The sequence below is a fragment of the Dysidea avara genome, chromosome 6 (genome assembly GCF_963678975.1).
Source record: "Dysidea avara chromosome 6, odDysAvar1.4, whole genome shotgun sequence".
Lineage (NCBI taxonomy): Eukaryota > Metazoa > Porifera > Demospongiae > Dictyoceratida > Dysideidae > Dysidea > Dysidea avara.
Window position 1 is genome coordinate 23658760 of NC_089277.1, and position 21180 is coordinate 23679939.

The 21180-nt window shown below is 38.5% G+C and overlaps 1 protein-coding gene across 1 annotated transcript in view; it reads left to right on the forward strand.

Moving 5' to 3' along the window:
- Positions 1 to 21180, forward strand: part of LOC136259338 (uncharacterized) — a 43003-nt gene that overhangs the window by 20746 nt on the left and 1077 nt on the right. The window contains exons 3-9 of the mRNA XM_066052833.1: positions 15841 to 15997; positions 18620 to 18690; positions 18874 to 19165; positions 19231 to 19381; positions 19435 to 19597; positions 19667 to 19784; positions 19835 to 19957. Of these exons, the coding sequence (XP_065908905.1) occupies positions 15841 to 15997; positions 18620 to 18690; positions 18874 to 19165; positions 19231 to 19381; positions 19435 to 19597; positions 19667 to 19784; positions 19835 to 19957 (1075 nt within the window). The remainder of the gene's footprint in view (positions 1 to 15840; positions 15998 to 18619; positions 18691 to 18873; positions 19166 to 19230; positions 19382 to 19434; positions 19598 to 19666; positions 19785 to 19834; positions 19958 to 21180) is intronic.

A 21180-nucleotide genomic window follows, 5' to 3' on the forward strand; every position in this document is an offset into this window, starting at 1 on the left:
ATTACATTATCATCATTACGTGAGTTTGAGTATCCAGTGTCTATTAAGCCCTGGGCATTTATTTCTTAGCATTCACTAGCCGTAGCAGGCATGGTTCTAGCGGGGGTTTCTCCAGTTTCCAAAAACTAGTCAGCTTTCTAAAATCAAAAAAAAAAATCTTTTAATAAAATTTAAAATATTTGTTAATATAATTTGTTACATTGCTGTAAAGTACATAAATCACTTTACATTGCCACACAATGATCCAAACTTGTTTTTCCTGTACTTTTAAGTATGTTAAGTGCCTCAAAAAATAATTATGGTTTTTAACTGTCACTACAATGTTACAAAGGATTTTCTTGCCTACTCCATTACTTATATCAACAGCTTTGTGACTCTTATGTGAAGCCTATGCAACCTGTTCTTAAAGCCTATGTGACCAGCTTGCAAGGCCGTGCACCTAACGAACATGTGCAAGCCCTCATGACTATTTTTTCTGCAGTGTGCTGTAGTACAGCTGTATCATGCAAACAGTGAAATAGTTTTGCTTATAAATGATGTACATCTTACATATGTACTTTTATTTGTTTGTATATTTTTAGGAAAAAGTGGTGCTGGAAAAACAGAATCTACCAAATACATTTTAAGGTTCGTACATACGTACACCCTGTACATGTATATGTTTACAGAACATACGTACTTGTGACTTTTATGGTACATGGTATGTAAAGTGTGGAGCCATATTACATCCTACTTAACAGCGTAGTGGATTTGTTCAGATTACTTAACTTGCTCATTTTGGCAACAGTGTTATGCCTAATACTATGTACACTACTATAATTGAACACATCATTATTGGCAAAATGCTTAACTCAAACTCATTGTAGACTAGAAATTAATGGTAGGAATTCATAATGACCTTCCCTCTTTGTCTTCTGTTAAAGTCACCCCAGCTATAGTGTTTGAGAAATTGTAGTCTCTGAAGTGTGACAAATCAACTGGACCTGATGGATGACCTCCTATAATTCTAAAACACTGTGCTGACCAGTTATGTGTTCCTTTGGCTATATTGTTTACCTGATAGTGGATTGTTGCCAAACGATTGGAAGATTGGACACATCATGCCGGTTTTTAAGAAAGGGGGCAAAGTTAAAGTTAACTATCACCCAGTGTGCTTAACTTCAGTGATTATTAAATTATTAGAATCAATAGTCAAAGACACTCTATTATCTCACCTCTTCAACCATAATTTATTATCAGACAAACAACATGGGTTTATTCCTCATAGGTCATGTTGTACTCAGCTTTTATGTGCTTTAAATGATTCGACTTCTGCTTTGGATCAGGGACTCCCAACTGATGTCATATAATTGATTTGATTTTTCTAAGGCCTTCGATAGTGTGCCTCATAGTAGACTCTTGAGCAAGCTCAAAGGATACGGTGTGGATGGCCAATTGCTCAAATGGTTTCGATGTTTCCTTGTTGGCAGGCACCAACGTGTCCATGTTAATGGATTTTTGTTGTCATGGGCAAGAGTAAGTAGTGGTGTCCCACAGGGATTGGTGCTAAGCCCTCTTTTGTTTACCCTGTATGTGAATGAATTGCCATCCCTAGTTTCCAGTTCCCTTTTAATGTTTGCCAATGACATTAAGCTTTATCGGATTATTCGCTCTCCTGAGGACTGTTTGCAGTTACAACATGATATAGATGTTCTTGAACAATGGTCTGAAACATGGCTTTTGTCTTTTAATGTTACTAAGTGTAAAATCTTACATATTGGTAATCCTGCTGCTAACTGCAACTACACGTATACCCTACATGGTGTTGTGCTTGAACTTTTGGAGGAAATATGTGATCTGGGAATTTGCATGGACTCTAAACTTAAGTTTCACACTCACACAGATTTGACTGCAAATAAGGCAAACTGTATTTTAGGTCTCATTTCTAAAGTATTTGAATGTAAGGACTCAGACATTATGCTTAAACTATACAAATCCCTAGTGCGCCCACTGCTTGAGTATAATAATGCAATTTGGGGGCCATGCTACATCACGGATAAACATAAGATAGAAGCTATACAGCGAAGAGCCACTAGAATGATTACCACCTGTCATGATTTGTCTTATTATGATCGATTACACTATCTAAATTTACCATCTTTGCAGTATCGAAGGCTCAGAGGAGATCTACTACTTTTGTATCAACTTATCAACAATTTCTATAACATAAATACAGAGAACTTATTGTCATTTACAACAACAAGAGGACACAACATGAAATTATTTAAGCCACATATAAATTGTTTATCAAGATCATCCTTCTTTTCAGTTAGAGTGATTAACGATTGTAATTCTTTACCCCAATCAGTGATTGACTCCAACTCCCCTAATCAATTTAAGAATCTGCTGGACAGACACTATAGTAATATGTAACCCAGTCTGACAAAACCGGGCTTATCGCCTATTTAAAAGTATGGAGAAATGTCGGTTTTAAGTATTTAGTGTGTTGTAGCTCGCCAATGGTTGAAACTATGCGTACCAAATGTTCACACGTTTTACACCAATTCCTTACCTTCCAGAGCATCCACTGTGCAAGTAGCCAACAACTAAGTTTCCTACCATTTTAGATAGTTTTTAAACCGAGGTTGACTGTATCAGGCGAGCTGAAAATTGGTTGGGAGGCGGGGACCCTGGAAGGAGGCAAGATGGTGTTCAAAAATTGAATAGGAAGGCCAAGGGATGAATTAGGTCAAGTTTTGAGCCAATGAGGTCTCAAAACTGGCTAAAATGAAAGGAAACTCACAGCAGAGGTACTTATTCAACACCACAGAGCTGTACAGCCACACGTCACACAGTCATTCCCAGGCTGACCAGAGCTCCATTAAGGCCCCACACCACACGTACGGATCGCCACTGGGCTTGGGAAAAGCAGCCAGCAAAACCAGACCACTCTAGTCTAGCTGATTTTAAATGTGGAATTAGATAGTTTATTCATGTAGCTGTGTGTCCTGGATGAAAAATCGAATCTGCTGACATGGCCGATAAGACCGGTTTTCTCAGACTGGGTCACATATAATGTATGATTTTTAATGGATATAACTACTTTATTGTGTGTATGATTTGGATGTACAGGCTATACCTCTATAAAAAATTTACAATTACAATTACAAAATTACAATTATTTCATTCAATACCATTTTTCCACTGAGCTGTGTTGTAGCTGCAGCTGTGGGATTTGCGCCTGGTTAATGAGTACAAAAAATTACAACGTAGAAGTAAGGAGACATGGCATGGTTTCTCAGGGAACTACTTTACAGCCATAGCTAGTGTGTTTCTGAGTTATAGTAGATTTAGATAATGCTTACAGTATGTTTTTGTAGTAGGTGGAGGCTTGTGGCCAGGGTTATTTTAGCTTTGTGTTCCACTAATGAAATTTATCATTGTATAGGGGACCACAAAGAAGTAGGTATGGCCCAAGAAATAACAGCACCCCAAAACCAAAACTAAGCTCAAACAAGCTTTCAGATTGACCCGAAATGCTTTCAACAAGTTGCTACAGGACTTTAAAAATAATACATTTAATGGAATTTTCTACTGACTGACTAACTAAGTAACTGACTGACTGATGCCTTCAGACAAGCGTAACTCAATAACGGCTAAGGCAGCGAGCTTTATTTTTTCACAGTTTGACATTGCTAGCCCGAGAGGTGCCTTTTGGCATACCGCAGTATGTACAATGCATTCTTCATGAACTTACCAGTGTCCTCCTTTGTGTCCCATTCATCTTCGCTGACATCTAAAAGTGTTGATTTGGCGGTAGCATGTGATGGCTTCCCTTCGTAATGGAAAAATCGTCTGTATTTTTCATAGTAACTGTTTTGATTGCAGAGGTGCTTTTCAAACAGTTCTCGATTCGTACTGCTGTGTAACGGGTTGAACATAGCTAAAAACAAAAAATAATGGATGGTTCACTTTTCAGACGATAACTGATATAATTGGGGCACATAGGGCCATTTCTTTCTTTCAGTATATTATATGGAAGTGCTTTCGAGTAACGGGTTGAACATAGCTGACACCGAAGCATAATGGATACTTCACTTTTCAGACAATAATTGATATAACTGGGGTGCGTGGCGCCATTTCTTTCTTCAGTTTGGTATGCATGGATTGTAGAGGTGCTTTTCGAACAGTTCTTGATTTGAAACGCTGAGTGACGGGTTGAACATAGCTGACAGCGAAGCGTAATGGATACTTCACTTTTCAGACGATAATTGTATAGCTGGGGCATGCGGCGCTATTTTCAGATGTATTATGCCGCATGGGTTCACCAGTCATCAAGACACACGGTAGTGTGTCGTGCGGCCCAAGAAGCCGGCGCGTAACACCCGTGAGTATATTGACAGGAAGAAAGAAAACGCAATTTTCGCACCTCCGTAGCTCTGTGCTGCCTTGATGAAACAAGACGGTTTTTGCTGTGGACACTCCCTCCACCTTCAGCACTCCACATTCCAAATTTGAGCGAAATCGCTTCACGCGTTCCCGAGATATGCGACTTCAAAAATTGGCTTAGTTTCTTCGTTTTTTTTTTCTTCTTATTTTTCTTCCTCTTTTCGCACACTTACAAAAACTGCTATAAAACTCGAACGCCATATCTGATCGCCTTGAAATTTGGCACAGAGAAGGGGGGTATAAAGGCGCATCTCTGTACCAACTTTGGCTGGAATACGATAAACAGGCAAAGAGTTATGAGCGATTAATCACGAAAAATAACACCAATATGTTGTCACGCCTACAGGGTAAACCGCGTATGGGAAGAAGCTGAAAATCGGTGGGTGAATAGGTTAACTATTGAACCTCAAACCTTTTGTGGTTTGAAAGAAATCGAGCTAAAAACCAGGAAGATACAACGAAAAAACCAACAGTGTGTAACAATTACGCAATCGAGATTAGCTAATAAAAAACGACTGCTTGCCACGTCTACCAGGTAAACAGCATGGGGTAATGCTTTGAAAATCGCTGTACAGATGGAGTTATCATCTTAGAAAGGCTCTTCAATGGTGTAGAAGAATCAGACTTAAAGCCACGGAGTTATAACACGAAATCCAACTTGGTGTAGCAAGTGCGAGATCGAGATACTCTAATAGAGCAGTCATCCTAATAGAGCAGTCATCCTAATAGAGCAGTCATCCTAATAGAGCAATCACCCGAAGAGAATTCAAGAGATCAGTTAGAAACAAGTAACCTGTATAGAGATCAGCTACAAACAAGTCACCCTGTAGAGAGATCAGCCACAAACAATTCACCCTGTAGAGAGATCAGCTAGAAGAAATTACCTTGTAGGGAATTCATGCAACTATAGAAAGAGATAATTCAGCTAGAAGAAATCACCTTGTAGAGTTCAGCTACAAAGAAACCACAATGTAGAGAGTTCAGCTACAAACAAATCGCCCTGTAGAGAGATCAGCAAGAAGAAGTTACCTTGTAGAGAGTTCAGCTACAAAGAAACCATCATGTAGAGACTTCAGCTGCAAACAAATTAGCTGTAGAGAGTTCAGCTACAAACAAATCTCCCTGTAGAGAAATCAGCTAGGAGAAGTTTCCTTGTAGAGAGTTCAGTTACAAAGAAACCACCATGTAGAGAATTCATTTACAAACTAGTGACCCTGTAGAGACATCAGCTAGAAGAAGTTACCTTGTAAAAAGTTCAGCTACATAGAAACCATTCTGTGAAGAGCTCAGCTGCAAACAAATCACCTGTACAGAATTCAGCTACAAACAAATCACCCTGTAGAGAGATCAGCTAGAAGAAGTTACCTTGTTGATAGCTCAGCTACAAACAAATCACCCTGTAGAGAGATCAGCTAGAAGAAGTTACCTTGTTGATAGCTCAGCTACAAACAAATCACCCTGTAGAGAGATCAGCTAGAAGAAGTTACCTTTCAGCTACAAAGAAACCATCATGTGGAGAGTTCAGCTGTAAACAAATCACCTGTAGAGAGTTCAGCTACAAACAAATCTCCCTGTAGAGAGATCAGCTAGGAGAAGTTTCCTTGTAGAGAGTTCAGTTACAAAGAAACCACCTTGTAGAGAATTCGTTTACAAACTAGTGACCTTGTAGAGACATCAGCTAGAAGAAGTTACCTTGTAAAGAGTTCAGCTACAAAGAAACCATTCTGTAAAGAGCTCAGCTGCAAAAAAATCACCTTTACAGAATTCCACTACAAACAAATCACCCTATAGAAAGATCAGCTAGAAGAAGTTACCTCGTAGAGTGTTCAGTTGCAAAGAAACCACCATGTAGAGAATTCATTTACAAACTAGTGACCCTGTAGAGACATCAGCTAGAAGAAGTTACCTTGTAAAGAGTTCAGCTACATAGAAACCATTCTGTAAAGAGCTCAGCTGCAAACAAATCACCTGTACAGAATTCAGCTACAAACAAATCACCCTGTAGAGAAATCAACTAGAAGAAGTTACCTTGTTGATAGTTCAGCTACAAACAAATCACCCTGTAGAGAGATCAGCTAGAAGAAGTTACCTTGTAGAGAGTTCAGCTACAAAGAAACCATCATGTGGAGAGTTCAGCTGCAAACAAATCACCTGTAGAGAGTTCAGCTACAAACCAATCTCCCTGTAGAGAGATCAGCTAGAAGAATTTACCTAGTAGAGAGTTCAGTTACAAAGAAACTACTATGTAGAAAGTTCAGCTACAAACTAGTGACCTTGTGGAGACATCAGCTAGAAGAAGCTACCTTGTAGAGAGTTCAGCTACAAAGAAACCATTCTGTAAAGAGCTCAACTGCAAACAAATCACCTGTACAGAATTCAGCTACAAACAAATCACCCTGTAGAAAGATCAGCTAGAAGAAGTCACCTTGTAGAGAGTTCAGCTACAAAGAAACCACCATGTAGGGTGTTCAGATAAAAGAAGTTACCTTGTTGAAAGTTCAGCTACAAAGAAACCATCATGAAGAGAGTTCAGCTGCAAACAAATCTCCCTGTAGAGAGTTTAGTTAGAAGAAGTTATCTTGTAGAGAGTTCAGCTACAAAGAAACCATTCTGTAAAGAGCTCAGCTGCAAACAAATCACCTGTACAGAATTCAGCTACAAACAAATCACCCTGTAGAGAGATCAGCTAGAAGAATTTACCTTGTAGAGAGTTCAGCTACAAATTTAAAGAAACCATCATGTGGAGAGTTCAGCTGCAAACAAATCACCTGTAGAGAGTTCAGCTACAAAGAAACCACCATGTAGGGAGTTCAGCTAGAAGAAGTTACCTTGTAGAGAGTTCAACTACAAAGAAACCATCATGAAGAGAGTTCAGCTGCAAACAAATCTCCCTGTAGAGAGTTCAGTTAGAAGAAGTTACCTTGTAGAGAGTTCAGCTACAAAGAAACCATCATGAAGAGAGTTCAGCTACAAACAAATCACCCTGTAGAGAGATCAGTTAGAAGAAGTCACCTTGTAGAGAGTTCAGCTACAAAGAAACCACCATATAGAGAGTTCAGATGCAAACAAATCACCCTGTAGAAAAATCAGCTACAAACAAATCACTCTGTAGAAAGATCAGCTAGAAGAAGTTACCTTGTAGAGAGTTCAGCTACAAAGAAACCATCATGAAGAGAGTTCAGCTGCAAACAAATCTCCCTGTAGAGAATTCAGTTAGAAGAAGTTACCTTGTAGAGAGTTCAGCTACAAAGAAACCATTCTGTAAAGAGCTCAGCTGCAAACAAATCACCTGTACAGAATTCAGCTACAAACAAATCACCCTGTAGAAAGATCAGCTAGAAGAAGTCACCTTGTAGAGAGTTCAGCTACAAAGAAACCACCATGTAGGGAGTTCAGCTAGAAGAAGTTACCTTGTAGAGAGTTCAGCTACAAAGAAACCATCGTGAAGAGAGTTCAGCTGCAAACAAATCTCCCTGTAGAGAGTTCAGTTAGAAGAAGTTACCTTGTAGAGAGTTCAGCTACAAAGAAACCATTCTGTAAAGAGCTCAGCTGCAAACAAATCACCTGTATAGAATTCAGCTACAAACAAATCACCCTGTAGGGAGATCAGCTAGAAGAAATTACCTTGTAAAGAGTTCAGCTACAGTAAAAAGAAACCACCATGTAGAGAGTTCAGCTGCAAAGAAATCACCCTGTAGAAAATTCTGCCACAAACAAATTGCCCTGATAGAAAGATCAGTTAGAAGAAGTTATCTTGTAGAGAGTTCAGCTACAAAGAAACCACCATGTAGAGAGTTCAGCTAGAAGAAATTACCTTGTAGAGAGTTCAGCTACAAACAAATCTCCCTATAGAGAGATCAGCTAGAAGAAGTTACCTTGTAGGGAGTTCATGCAACTATGGAAAGGGATAGTTCAGCTAGAAAAAATCACCTTGTAGAGTTCAGCTACAAAGAAACCACCATGTAGAGAATTCAGCTACAAACAAATCGCCCTATGGAGAGATCAATAGAAGAAGTTACCTTGCAGAGAGTTCAGCTACAAAGAAACCATTCTTTAAAGAGTTCAGCTACAAACAAATCTCCCTGTAGAGAGATTAGCTAGAAGAAGTTACCTTGTAGAGAGTTCAGCTACAAAGAAACCATCATGTAGAGAGTTCAGCTACAAACAAATCTCCCTGTAGAGAGATCAGCTAGAAGAAGTTACCTTGTAGAGAGTTCAGCTTCAAACAAATCACCCTGTAGAAAGATCAGCTAGAAGAGGTCACCTTGTAGAGAGTTCAGCTACAAAGAAACCATTCTTTAAAGAGCTCAGCTGCAAACAAATCACCTGTACAGAATTCAGCTACAAATAAATCACCCTGTAGTAAGATGAGCTACAAAAAGTTACCTAGTAGAGAGTTCAGTTACAAAGAAACCACCATGTAGAGAATTCAGCTACAAACTAGTGACCCTGTAAAGACATCAGCTAGAAGAAGTTACCTTGAGAGAGTTCAGCTACAAAGAAACCATTATTTAAAGAGCTCAGCTGCAAACAAATCACCTATACAGAATTCAGCTACAAACAAATCACCCTGTAGAGAGATCAGCTAGAAGAAGTTATCTTATAGATAGTTCAGCTACAAGCAAATCACCCTGTAGAGAGATCAGCTAGAAGAAGTTTACTTGTAGAGAGTTCAGCTACAAAGAAACCATCATTTAGAGAGTTCAGCTTCAAACAAATCACCTGTAGAGAGTTCAGCTACAAACAAATCTCCTTGTAGAGTGATCAGCTAGAAGAAGTTACCTTGTAGAGAGTTCAGCTACAAACAAATCACCCTGTAGAAAGATCTGCTAGAAGAAGTCACCTTGTAGAAAGTTCAGTTACAAAGAAGCCACCATGTAGAGAGTTCAGCTACAAACTAGTCACCTTGTAGAGACATCAGCTAGAAGAAGTTACCTTGTAGAGAGTTCAGCTACAAAGAAACCATTCTGTTTAGAACTCAGCTGCAAACAAATCACCTGTACAGAATTCAGCTACAAACAAATCACCCTGTAGAGAGATCAGCTAGAAGAAGTTACCTTGTAGATCGTTCAGTTACAAAGAAATCACCCTATAGAGAGACCAGCTAGAAGAAGTTACCTTGTAGAGAGTTCAGCTATAAAGAAACCACCATGTAGAGAGTTCAGCTGCAAAGAAATCACCCTGTATAAAATTCTGCCACGAACAAATTGCCCTGTAGAAAGATCAGTTAGAAGAAGTTACCTTTTAGAGAGTTCAGCTACAAAGAAACCACCCTGTAGAGAGATCAGCTAGAAGAAGTTACCTTGTAGATCGTTCAGTTACAAAGAAATCACCCTATAGAGAGACCAGCTAGAAGAAGTTACCTTGTAGAGAGTTCAGCTATAAAGAAACCACCATGTAGAGAGTTCAGCTGCAAAGAAATCACCCTGTATAAAATTCTGCAACGAACAAATTGCCCTGTAGAAAGATCAGTTAGAAGAAGTTACCTTTTAGAGAGTTCAGCTACAAAGAAACCACCCTGTAGAGAGATCAGCTAGAAGAAGTTACCTTGTAGAGAGTTCAGCTACAAACAAATCACCCTGTAGAGAGATCAGCTAGAAGAAGTTACCTTGTAGAGAGTTCAGCTACAAAGAAACCACCCTGTAGAGAGATCAGCTAGAAGAAGTTACCTTGTAAATCGTTCAGCTACAAACAAATCACCCTGTAGAGAGATCAGCTAGAAGAAGTTACCTTGTAGAGAGTTCAGCTACAAAGAAACCACCATGTAGAGAGTTCAGCTGCAAAGAAATCACCCTGTATAAATTTCTGCCACAAACAAATTGCCCTATTGAAAGATCAGTTAGAAGAAGTTACCTTGTAGAGAGTTCAGCTACAAAGAAACCATTTTGTAAAGAGCTCAGCTGCAAACAAATCACCTGTACAGAATTCAGCTACGAACAAATCACCCTGTAGAGAGATCAGCTAGAAGAAGTTACCTTGTAGATAGTTCAGCTACAAACAAATCTCCCTGTAGAGAGATCAGCTAGAAGAAATTACCTTGTAGAGAGTTCAGCTACAAAGAAACCATCATTTAGAAAGTTCAGCTTCAAACAAATCTCCCTGTAGAGAGATCAGCTAGAAGAAGTTACCTTGTAGAGAGTGAAGCTACAAACAAATCATCCTATTGAAAGATCAGCTAGAAGAAGTCACCTTGTAGAAAGTTCAGTTACAAAGAAACCACCATGTAGAGAGTTCAGCTACAAACTAGCCACCTTGTAGAGACATCAGCTAGAAAAGTTGCCTTGTAGAGAGTTCAGCTACAAACAAATCTCCTTGTAGAGAGATCAGCTAGAAGAAATAACCTTGTAGAGAGTTCAGCTACAAAGAAACCATTCTGTAAAGAGCTCAGCTGCAAACAAATCACCTGTACAGAATTCAGCTTCAAACAAATCACCCTGTAGAGAGATCAGCTAGAAGATATTACCTTGTAGATAGTTCAGCTACAAACAAATCACCCTGTAGAAAGATCAGTTAGAAGAAGTTACCTTTTAGAGAGCTCAGCTACAAAGAAACCATTCTGTAAAGAGCTCAGCTGCAAACAAATCACCTGTACAGAATTCAGCTACAAACAAATCACCTGTAGAGAGTTCAGCTACAAACAAATCTCCCTGTAGAGAGATCAGCTAGAAGAAGTTACCTTGTAGAGAGTGAAGCTACAAACAAATCACCCTATTGAAAGATCAGCTAGAAAAAGTCACCTTGTAGAAAGTTCAGTTACAAAAAGAAACCACCATGTAGAGAGTTCAGCTACAAACTAGTCACCTTGTAGAGACATCAGCTAGAAATGTTACCTTGTAGAGAGTTCAGCTACAAAGAAACCATCATGTAGAGAGTTCAGCTGCAAAGAAATCACCACTGCCCAAATTTCAAGGCAATAGCTCTTTCCAATCTGAAGTTATCAATTGTCAAAGTTGGCAAATTGGATGTGTGGAAGGCCCCTTTTCGTAAATCCGGTCACATATGTATTATATGTGACCGGATTTACGAAAAAGGGTCTTCCACACACATCCAATTCTATGAACTTGAATGACCATACCTTTGTGCTCAAAGAAGATACTAACCTGAAATTTTGTTCATGTATTAACCTATGTTGTTACTCATCACTGTCCAAATGTCAAGGCAATACTATTTTCCTATCTGACATTATGAACTGCCAAAGTTCGTAAATTGGATGTGTGTGGAAGACTCCTTTTCGCAAATCCGGTCACATATATATAATTTGTACATTTACTGATAAAATATTTAAAGTACATTTTCTTATTCCTGTAGTAAAGAAAAAAACATAGGTTAAAAAAGTCCCAAAGCTGGCCATAGGCCAGCTTTGGGGTATACAAATACAAAAAGAAATGAAATCTAATCCAAAACAGCCAAGCTGTAAAAAAAGTGTGCGGCCCTCAGAAAGGCTATGGTGAAAAAAGATGTGAAATCCAAGGTGGTGGCCAAGAAATGGCTGTGATGGTAGGTTAATGGTAAAAATTTTAATAATGACAATTCAGGTGAATTTTTGTGCCGCTTCACAAAATTTACCTGAATTGTCATTATTAAAATTTTTACCATTAACCTACCATCACAGCCATTTCTTGGCCGCCACCTTGGATTTCACATCTTTTTTCACCATAGCCTTTCTGAGGGCCGCACACTTTTTTTACAGCTTGGCTGTTTTGGATTAGATAGTATTATTTGCAAAAAAATTAAGAAACAAGTGCACACAAAAATTGGTATTTTTAACTAGAGTAGGGACCATAGCACATCGATAAAAGGTACTCAAACAAGTTGGAGTAGTCTACAATATTAAATAACAGTAAAACAATAAGAAGTGTTATATCCCTACTGTGCATTTCCGTTATGGTATCTTGAGCACAGTAGGGATATAACACTTTAAAATTCTCTATTGTTTTACTGTGATTTAATGTCATGCACTACTCCAGCTTGTTTCAATGCTTTTTATCGATGTGCTATGGTCCCTACTCTAGTTGAAAATTCCAAATTTTTTTATGTACTTGTTTTAATTTTTTAATCCGTGAAAAGAAGATGGGTTAGTTTTATTTATTTTTTTACATCATACATATAGACACTATTAGAATATGGTGCATGGCTGTTGTATTAGGGTGAGTCTGATTTATTAGAGTATCTGGAGTAATCCTCTATGTGATATTTATGTGGGCATGGTTGTCGTATGCCTTGTTGTTGTCACTATGTTATTCATTGTACCTAAGTGCAGCCAGATCAATGGTGGCCATGCCCAATTACTATACAGGTTATGTAAGTGTATAGATCATTAAGGGGAGTGTTTGCTGTGCCTCCATCATTATTAATGAAGTTTTTAAGGGGCTTAATCACTCTATTCAATCACTGTAAACATGGCCATTGTGCTTGATTGTTATTTATGCACTAAATGTAGTTCGACTATTAAGAATAGTGGTTACTATGCTTGTTAAAGTCTAGCTACGTATGTAGGTCTTTGGGGGCAAGGTTGTTATACTTTGCTTTCAATGATGAACCTTTTGTGTAGCTACAGGTATGCTCTGCTCAGTGTTGGGCAAGTTACTTTGTAAAAGTAACTAGTTACATATTACATATTACTTGCAACAGAACTATTTAGTTACAGTTACATATTACCCATAAAATAAAGTAACTGTAATAATATTACATATTATATTACTTTGTGTCCACAGTCTTAAGCTGTCACGTGTGAAACTACCACCTTATCACGTGACATGATTGCGTTGTTGGACAATGTACAAATCTTGGTTATAAGTAAGAAGCTAGTGAATAAGCTTCATTCAATAGGCCTCGTTACTCCATTGTGGTTAGGCGTTACTCAGAGGATTACTAACGAGATTAGTAACTTCGTTACTTTTAGTAATAATATTTTGTCATATTAGACTCGTTACAGTAATTATATTACTTAGGCCAATGAAACTTGATTAGCAGTTTCGCGTCATCGCCCGCATGCTTTTGATACACCCGCATGGAATTTCATTATTGGTATTTCAGATCGAAATACTCTAATAGAACAGTCACTTTCACTCTAATAGAGCAATCAGCTATACTCTAATGGAAAAATCACTTGTTATAGATTAGTAACGTACTTTAGCTATTTAATGCAAGAGTAATCAGTGTAGATCTCACTGTTTTTTGGCAGAAATCTTCATGTTTGGGATGTGTGTTGTGCTTTTGGGAAAATAATGAATAATGAATAATAACCGCCCGCCCGCATCAAATTTTCAAAAATCTGAGCGAGAAACTGGTAATCAAGTTTCATTGGCCTTAGGTAACGCGTTACGTTTGTAAGTAAAGTATCTTGCGTTATATTACCTGTTTTCATAGCGTATTTCGTTATTATTACTTTGTTACCACAAAAGTAATAATATTACATAACGCGTTACTTATGTAATGCATTACTCCCAACACTGGCTCTGCTAATTAAGAGTTTAAGTAAAGGGGTCAAGAATATCAAATACCACTGTACCCCATACAAAGGCACTGCCATAAATTCACCATTAGTGCCTCTGTTGGTTGGGAGTTCGTAAAACACAGAATAACAGAATTGCGGAGTAGTGGAATAGGCAAACCTTATCTTTTGCAGATTGTCAAATAGTTATATGCTCTATAGTAATCATACTTTATTTACATTGTAACAGCTCTGCCTAGCATGCCACGGGCCCACGGCAATGGATCAAATAAACAGCAGCTTGGCAAGCATTAAATAGGACGAGCACACAACCAATCATCCTAGAACATTTACCTTTGCTAAACTTACTTATCTGTACTCCTTAGTTGATATAGCTACAAAGCACAAAGACCTACTTCTATTCTTAGTTGCCCTTCATGTGTATATGACTGAATTTATTAGAGTCACACTATCAAGTTAGTGGAGTTTAGTAGGGAAGTCCAGTGGTTGTGTTTATCTTTAAATGGATTTCAAAGCTCTTCAGGTTTGAATCAAGAGTGTAGGTAAGTAAGTTTAGCGAACTGAAGGTAGGGTGATTGGTTGTGTGCTCATCCCACGCCCAGCTGCAGTTTATCCATCGCCATGGCGTGCCATGCAGAGCTGTTACAAGGTAAAGAAAGTATAATTACTATAGAGCATAGAACTATTTGTACAATCTGCTAAAGATAAGTTTTGCTTTTTCCGTTATTCCATATTCCGCATTTTACAAACTCCCCTGTTGGTTGATAGGTGTTGAATGCAACTCTACCTGATAGAAAAGAACTGTTGATAGGTGTTGAATATGGTGAAGCGCCTTTATATTAAAGAAAAAAGTGAGGTGCTTATATGCTGCTAATGGCGTTGCATTTGCTGAGTCTGTCACAGTTAGATACTCTCCCTTACTACCTAATATACGTAAGTGCTTTTAATAATTTTGTGCCATCTAGCTACACAAAGTTTTGATATAAAAGGTTAACATCTTGATATGATATTGTTGCATGAAGAAGGTGACAAGCATAGTTGAAGATACAGTACAGAAGGAAACTTTGGCGAATAGCAACTAGATTTGACAAATTCAAACTCAATCTTTAGCTGTAAAGATGCTAATTTGAGGTGCTATGAGTAATGAGTAATTGGAAAGTTAAACTTTGGCAAATTTGTGCCAAATGTGCCTAACTTTTCCTTTGCCAAAGTGTCCCTCTATACGGTAAAGGAAAGGCAGGGCACAGAGGGAAGACACTTGTCCAAACCCCACAAGAGTTATGTCCCAGAGGTGTTGTGGTGTAAAATGGTGACTCTACAATTCACCGTTTAGCCTCTAGCATTACGAAAGTGGCCAAGCAGAAAGGCTGACAGACAGACCAAAAAATAGGCTTTAAAAACGCATCATTTTTGCTTCTATTAAAGGCTTTCTTTTTTAATGCTATATACGTAGTTGACACTAGTTTGACAAAAACTGAACCTTTTGTCATGTATGATATTTTTATAATGATTTTTAATGGCAATGCCAATGCAGGTGGTGGATCCCTATTATACAACAAGTACAAGGATAAGTGAGGAATTTAAATATGATTAGGGATCAAAGAAAGAAAAATTAGTAAAACAAGGAAGGCCACCTACGATATATTAGTGTATATTTAATCCCTCTTCAGTCTCATAACTGAATTAGGGATTAAGTGTTCACTAGTATACATGTATCTGCAGGCATAAGCAACCTCCCTTGTTTTCTTTGATTCCTAATTGAACGTAAAATTCCTGCACTACTTTTTTGAAATGTTATTGTGACTGGTGAATACGAAATACTCTAATAGAGCAGTGATTTGTACTGTTCAGATAATCAACATTCAGGTAATTTAGGGCCTAATGTGCTACCACTGCTTGCAGCTTAAATTGTATCATGGACATGTGCATATGTGACATAGTTCATTCATTTCCTGTAGATATTTGACTGAGTCATATGGGGCCAGTGCTGGAGTGATAGAGAAACGTATTGTGGAGGCTAATCCACTACTGGAGTCATTTGGTAATGCCAAGACCATGAGGAACAACAACAGCAGTAGATTTGGCAAGTTTGTAGAGATACACTATAGTGATAAGGTATAGCATTGATGATTTAGTACTGTTGAATCACTGTACAGTTGTACTACAAACAAAACTCTCTAATAGAGCAGTCATCAACTGTTGCAAATATGATTTGCTAGCTAGATCAGGGATACACCTGTACATGGAATCTCTCTTTAAGTTTAAATTTTAGCTGGGTATGAATGAGTATTGGTAATGGTGGCATTTCGGCTCTGATGGTTTGTATCTAACCACTGAAACTATTTTACTTTTAAACGTATAGGACAAGAATGTATTTTGTTGTACAGTCTAATTTACTGACACATGATGACGCACAGTATGCAACAGTAGTATGCATTGCAGTGATCGCCAAGTACTATGTGTACAGGTTATCCTACCCCACACTGCTTGAAACTTCTTTGTTTACTAGAGTGGTATATCCCCAGTATATGGAACAGTTAATTGTTTGGTATTTTAGTAGTTTTTCAGTAAACCTGCATTCACTGATGTTTTACTGAGAGTTTAAAACTTAGTAAAACAATTATGTTCTATATACTTAAAGTTACTGACACTTTACTATGGGTACAACTACAGTAAAGCAGCTTAGCAAATTAGTAAACTAAGAGCCTTCAAGCAGTGCCAAGCAATGGTAAAGAAGTTTGATAGGTGGATTATGGATTACTGAAACCCATACATTTGTGACTGGATCTGTGGAGATCCAACGCAATTGTGCATTTTTCAAATCCTTGTTTTATTAAACATCAAGACACACGGTAGTGTGTCGTGCGGCCCAAGAAGCCGGCACGCAACACCCGTGAGTATATTGACAGGAAGAAAGAAAACGCAATTTTTGCACCTCCGTAGCTCTGTGCTGCCTTGGTGAAACCAGACGATTTTTGCTGTGGACACTCCCTCCAACTTCAGCACTCCACATTCCAATTTGAGCGAAATCGCTTCAAGCGTTCCCTACAGTGGCCCGTTCTGGTCTATTTCCCGGAAATTTCTTTCATTTCTGGGAAATTTCCGAGAAATTTCTTCACTTTTTCTCATTTCTCAACAGTTTCTCTAAAGTTTCTCACCTTTTTCTCAATTTTTTCTCTATTCTTGAAACTTTTCCTAAAATTTCTTTAGTACTTCTTGATCTTTTCTCGTTTCTCAAAAATTTCCATAGAATTTCTTTGAGAAATAAGACGTCATGTGCACGTGATCAGTACTTCTCTAAAATTTACATAGAATTTCTTCGTGGCATACGACATCATAATGTGTAATTAAGAGTTCTTACTGTACAACTTAAAAGTGTGCGTGGATATGGCAGGAAAATATGAAGTTTCTTTTTTGTTTAAGTGCGTTAAGGAAGGCAAGATTACGGGAGACAAAGCCATCAATATCATTGGCAAGGGCAGATCATCAGCCACCACAGGAGCTATTATGAGATATGGACCCAATCATAGTATCCAACCCCCTACACCAACTGCAAGTAACTTGCAACCGTTATCTTGTTACACATACTGAACGTAGTTCGAGCACGTGCATATTGACTTTAATGTATAAACCTGGTTTTGGTCTGTAGAGCTGTCTGGTTTTTTGTCAAAACAAAATGTTCTATATGCAGTGCTCATGAGCAATGGTGTTTTAAAAGCAGGATCTTCTGCCTTGAGCTCTTATCAGAAAATATCTTTTTCGTTCATAACATTTTTATTGTAGCCAACTTGTATTTTTCCTTTTAATGCCTGCTTTAATTTGTATAATATGTAGCTAGTCGCATGAAAGTCTCCTGTTCGGACCGTATTGCCTTAACTTCTTGACATTATCAATTAGAGATTATAAGTACCCCCTCAGAATAAGTTTTTCAGGAAAAGTTTTGTCATCTGCCCACACCTTTTTGTTCGGCAACTTTTTGCATACAATTTGTTGTTACCGCCAAGGCCTTAACCTTAATTTGCATGCAACAATTTTGAACAAGAATGGTATGGATGATTCACCAGACCCCTTCCTAGAAATGGGGGGTTTTAAACTTCTAATTGACGAGTGGTGCTTACGAGGAACGTGACTAGCTAGTGTTTTATAAGCATCACCAGCAACATGGCACTTTCATTTTACTAGGTAGCAGTAAAAGAGCTGAGATTATTGAAAAATATAAGCAACTCCAACGAGGAGAACGATCAAATAGCTCTAAGAAGACAAGATTTGCTGCTAGTGTTCAAAAGAGAAACCCAGTTTTAATTAAGATCAGTGTATAACTAACTATTCTAATAAGCATCAGTGGTGGATCCAGGGGGTTTGAGAGGGTTCCATGGAGCACCCTTTTTGAAAAATCATCAATGAAGCACAATCAAAATACTCTAATAGAGCATTCACTAAAATCTAGTGATGTGCGATATAGCTTATTGTTTACATTGCATATTGCGATTATTGCAAGCAAAATTATCACGATTATGATAATTATCCCGACAATTAACATGTAACATTAGATGCCAGTCTACAGGTGAGAACTTATACAAACAACAAGTTTCTGAGTGCAGTTGTAACTAGTGATGAAATTTTCTATCAGAGAAAGTTTCTTGTTTATTGCAATTACTATGTATTTAGTTGAAATTTTTATATCACAATATAGCTTTGTCACAATATGATTATCATGAGATACATGGTATATGATAGATTGTACCATCACTACAATATTGTAACAGTCCAGGATGTAATCAAATGGCAGTTGCCAAATTGGTGTTACTGTATGTTGAACTTGAGAAAAACTGAAATTCACTCAAAATTTCTGCCGCTTTTGGTCTGAGCCTTCAAAAGTGTGGGTTGCAAAAGTGGAACCCCGAAAGTATGGATCCACCCCTTGAGCATTAGCCACATGTGTGCAAATGACTCAATAAGTTTGTTCGATTATGTTAGATTACACTTGGTAGAATGAGGTTCGATGATGTAAAGCATCGTGGTGTACACTGCAAGGAACTTGGACCTAATGTTGGGGTTTCTATGGCACCCACAGCAACGTATGATGAATTGGTTGAGGAAGGAATAAAATACTTCTTCAGTTACAAGGAAAACGCAGCAGGTGTGGCAAGTCGTGAATATTTTTTGGCAGATAGGCAAGGAAGCAAGTTGCCCAACACCTTGCAAGGCCGCCCATGGGTTTTGGCAGATTATCTACACATGCATGGCATGTTCCCATCAAAGACTAGGATATTCTGTGTACAAGTAAGCAGTCTTGTGTATATGCTGAATGTGGGATATTTAATCATGTGTATTGGAAATGTATATAGCAAGAGATCATCGGTATTTCCAGTGAGCCAGTTAATGTTCATTCTCCAATACCAGAGCAAGGTACTTCTCATGTTGTTGCCACAATACCATCTGACTCAAATGATGAGGTGGCTTTGAGAGATGTACAACGCAGCAGTGACAAGAAAATAGGTAAATATATCACAGCTTTGTAACACAATTTCAATCTCTACACATGTACGAAGATGAACACTTCATTCCATTTTCATCATTTACACTGGGACGTAAACTTGGTAAGGGGGGTTATGGATTGGTGTTCCTGTCTGAACTAAATGGAACGTTTGTTGCTGCAAAGCAAATTCCATTGACATCAGATGAGGTCAACATGAGTGAGATAAATGTTTTAAGGTGATAAAATAGTTATATAGCTATATGATTTCCATACGTGCTTTTATAACATTTGTTTACACTGAACAGCTCACTGCACCACCCTAATGTTGTTGTGTTCATGGGGTATTCCAGAGATGAACATCACATATACATCTTGACTAATTATGTACATGGTGGAGATTTATTCAACTTCCTTTTCAAAGAGGTACATTTATTGACTTGACTGAAATCTTACATGTGTAATTATCGTCACAGAAAATACCACTCTCAGCAAGTGACCAACTGTCGATAACCGATCAAGTGGCACAGGCACTTGCTTATATGCATGGACGAAAGCCTCCTTTTATTCATCGAGATGTAAAGCCAATGAACATATTGGTAAGTACATATGTGACCGGATTTCACATAACAAGGCTTCCACACACACAAAATCAAACTTACGATTTTACCAGAAATGGATTGCTGGTCTAATACACTATCATATTTCACACTGTACTTCCTTCAGCACTGACAAGTCTGGTTTCTGTAGCAGCTTTCTTCCGACCCTGTCAAAGCCACGAGTGTGAGATTGGCACCATTAAATGGCCATGGCTTTGTGATAATGGTGTGTGGTGAGCCAGAGGCGTAGCTAAGGGGGGGCAAGGGGGGGCATTTGCCCCCCCATCACTAAATGATTTTTTTTTTAAACCTTCGTCACAAGTTTACCAGTATTAAACTGACACGCAAATGACTGTAAATTATGTACACTACTACGCGGTATCACCAGGGGCTGCTAGTGAATGCGCACACACAACATTCAACTCGCTCGCGAATCCATCGAACGAAAATATTAGACACATACTTCTATATTTAGCCTAGATTACTCGCGTGATAGAACATTTTTGAATCTAAAAAGAGTGACCCGCTTCTCCACGGCAGGAGTCACAACTCACAAGTGACAAAGGAGACCAGATGACGCTATGAACCTACTGTCTACGAGGTGATAAAGTGTTAGCTAAATAAATGTACCAAGTTTATTTTATCGAGTCGATCACACTGGACCTTTGTACGTATGGCAGTGCAGTCTGTTTTTACTTAGTCAGTCAGGTGGATCAGTCAGGCTTACAAGTTCTGCTAGCAAGACAGGTGGGATTTCGTGCAATACATGGCATTTGAATTTCGCTGAGTGAAGTGAGTGAATACGTCATCCTGTCAGCAGTGTGCTAGGACTGCAGCACAGGCTGTGGCTAACGTAAAGTAACCTGTATTTGCACTAAAGTATTAGCTCTACCGGACTGTGGATGAATTTGTTGGAGTACAGTTGTGGCACGTGCGATGATGCTCGACAAATATAGCTACCTCGATTGGAAGCAGTCTGTACCGAAATGGTTACGTAGCTAGTTATTTAAGCTGTAATAATACAACACCGTATGTTGGCTAGCCCACCATTGGGTCATTAGCCTTTTTTGCAATTATGAATGATTTTGAGTGTTTCGTGGGGGGCATGCCTGCCCCTCCATCACCTTCTGGCTAGCTACGCCCCTGTGGTGAGCTGGGACTTCACAGAGAGCTCGCCAATAGTGTTCTCAGTCAATTTGGAGTAATTTGAGGGCCATGGAGGG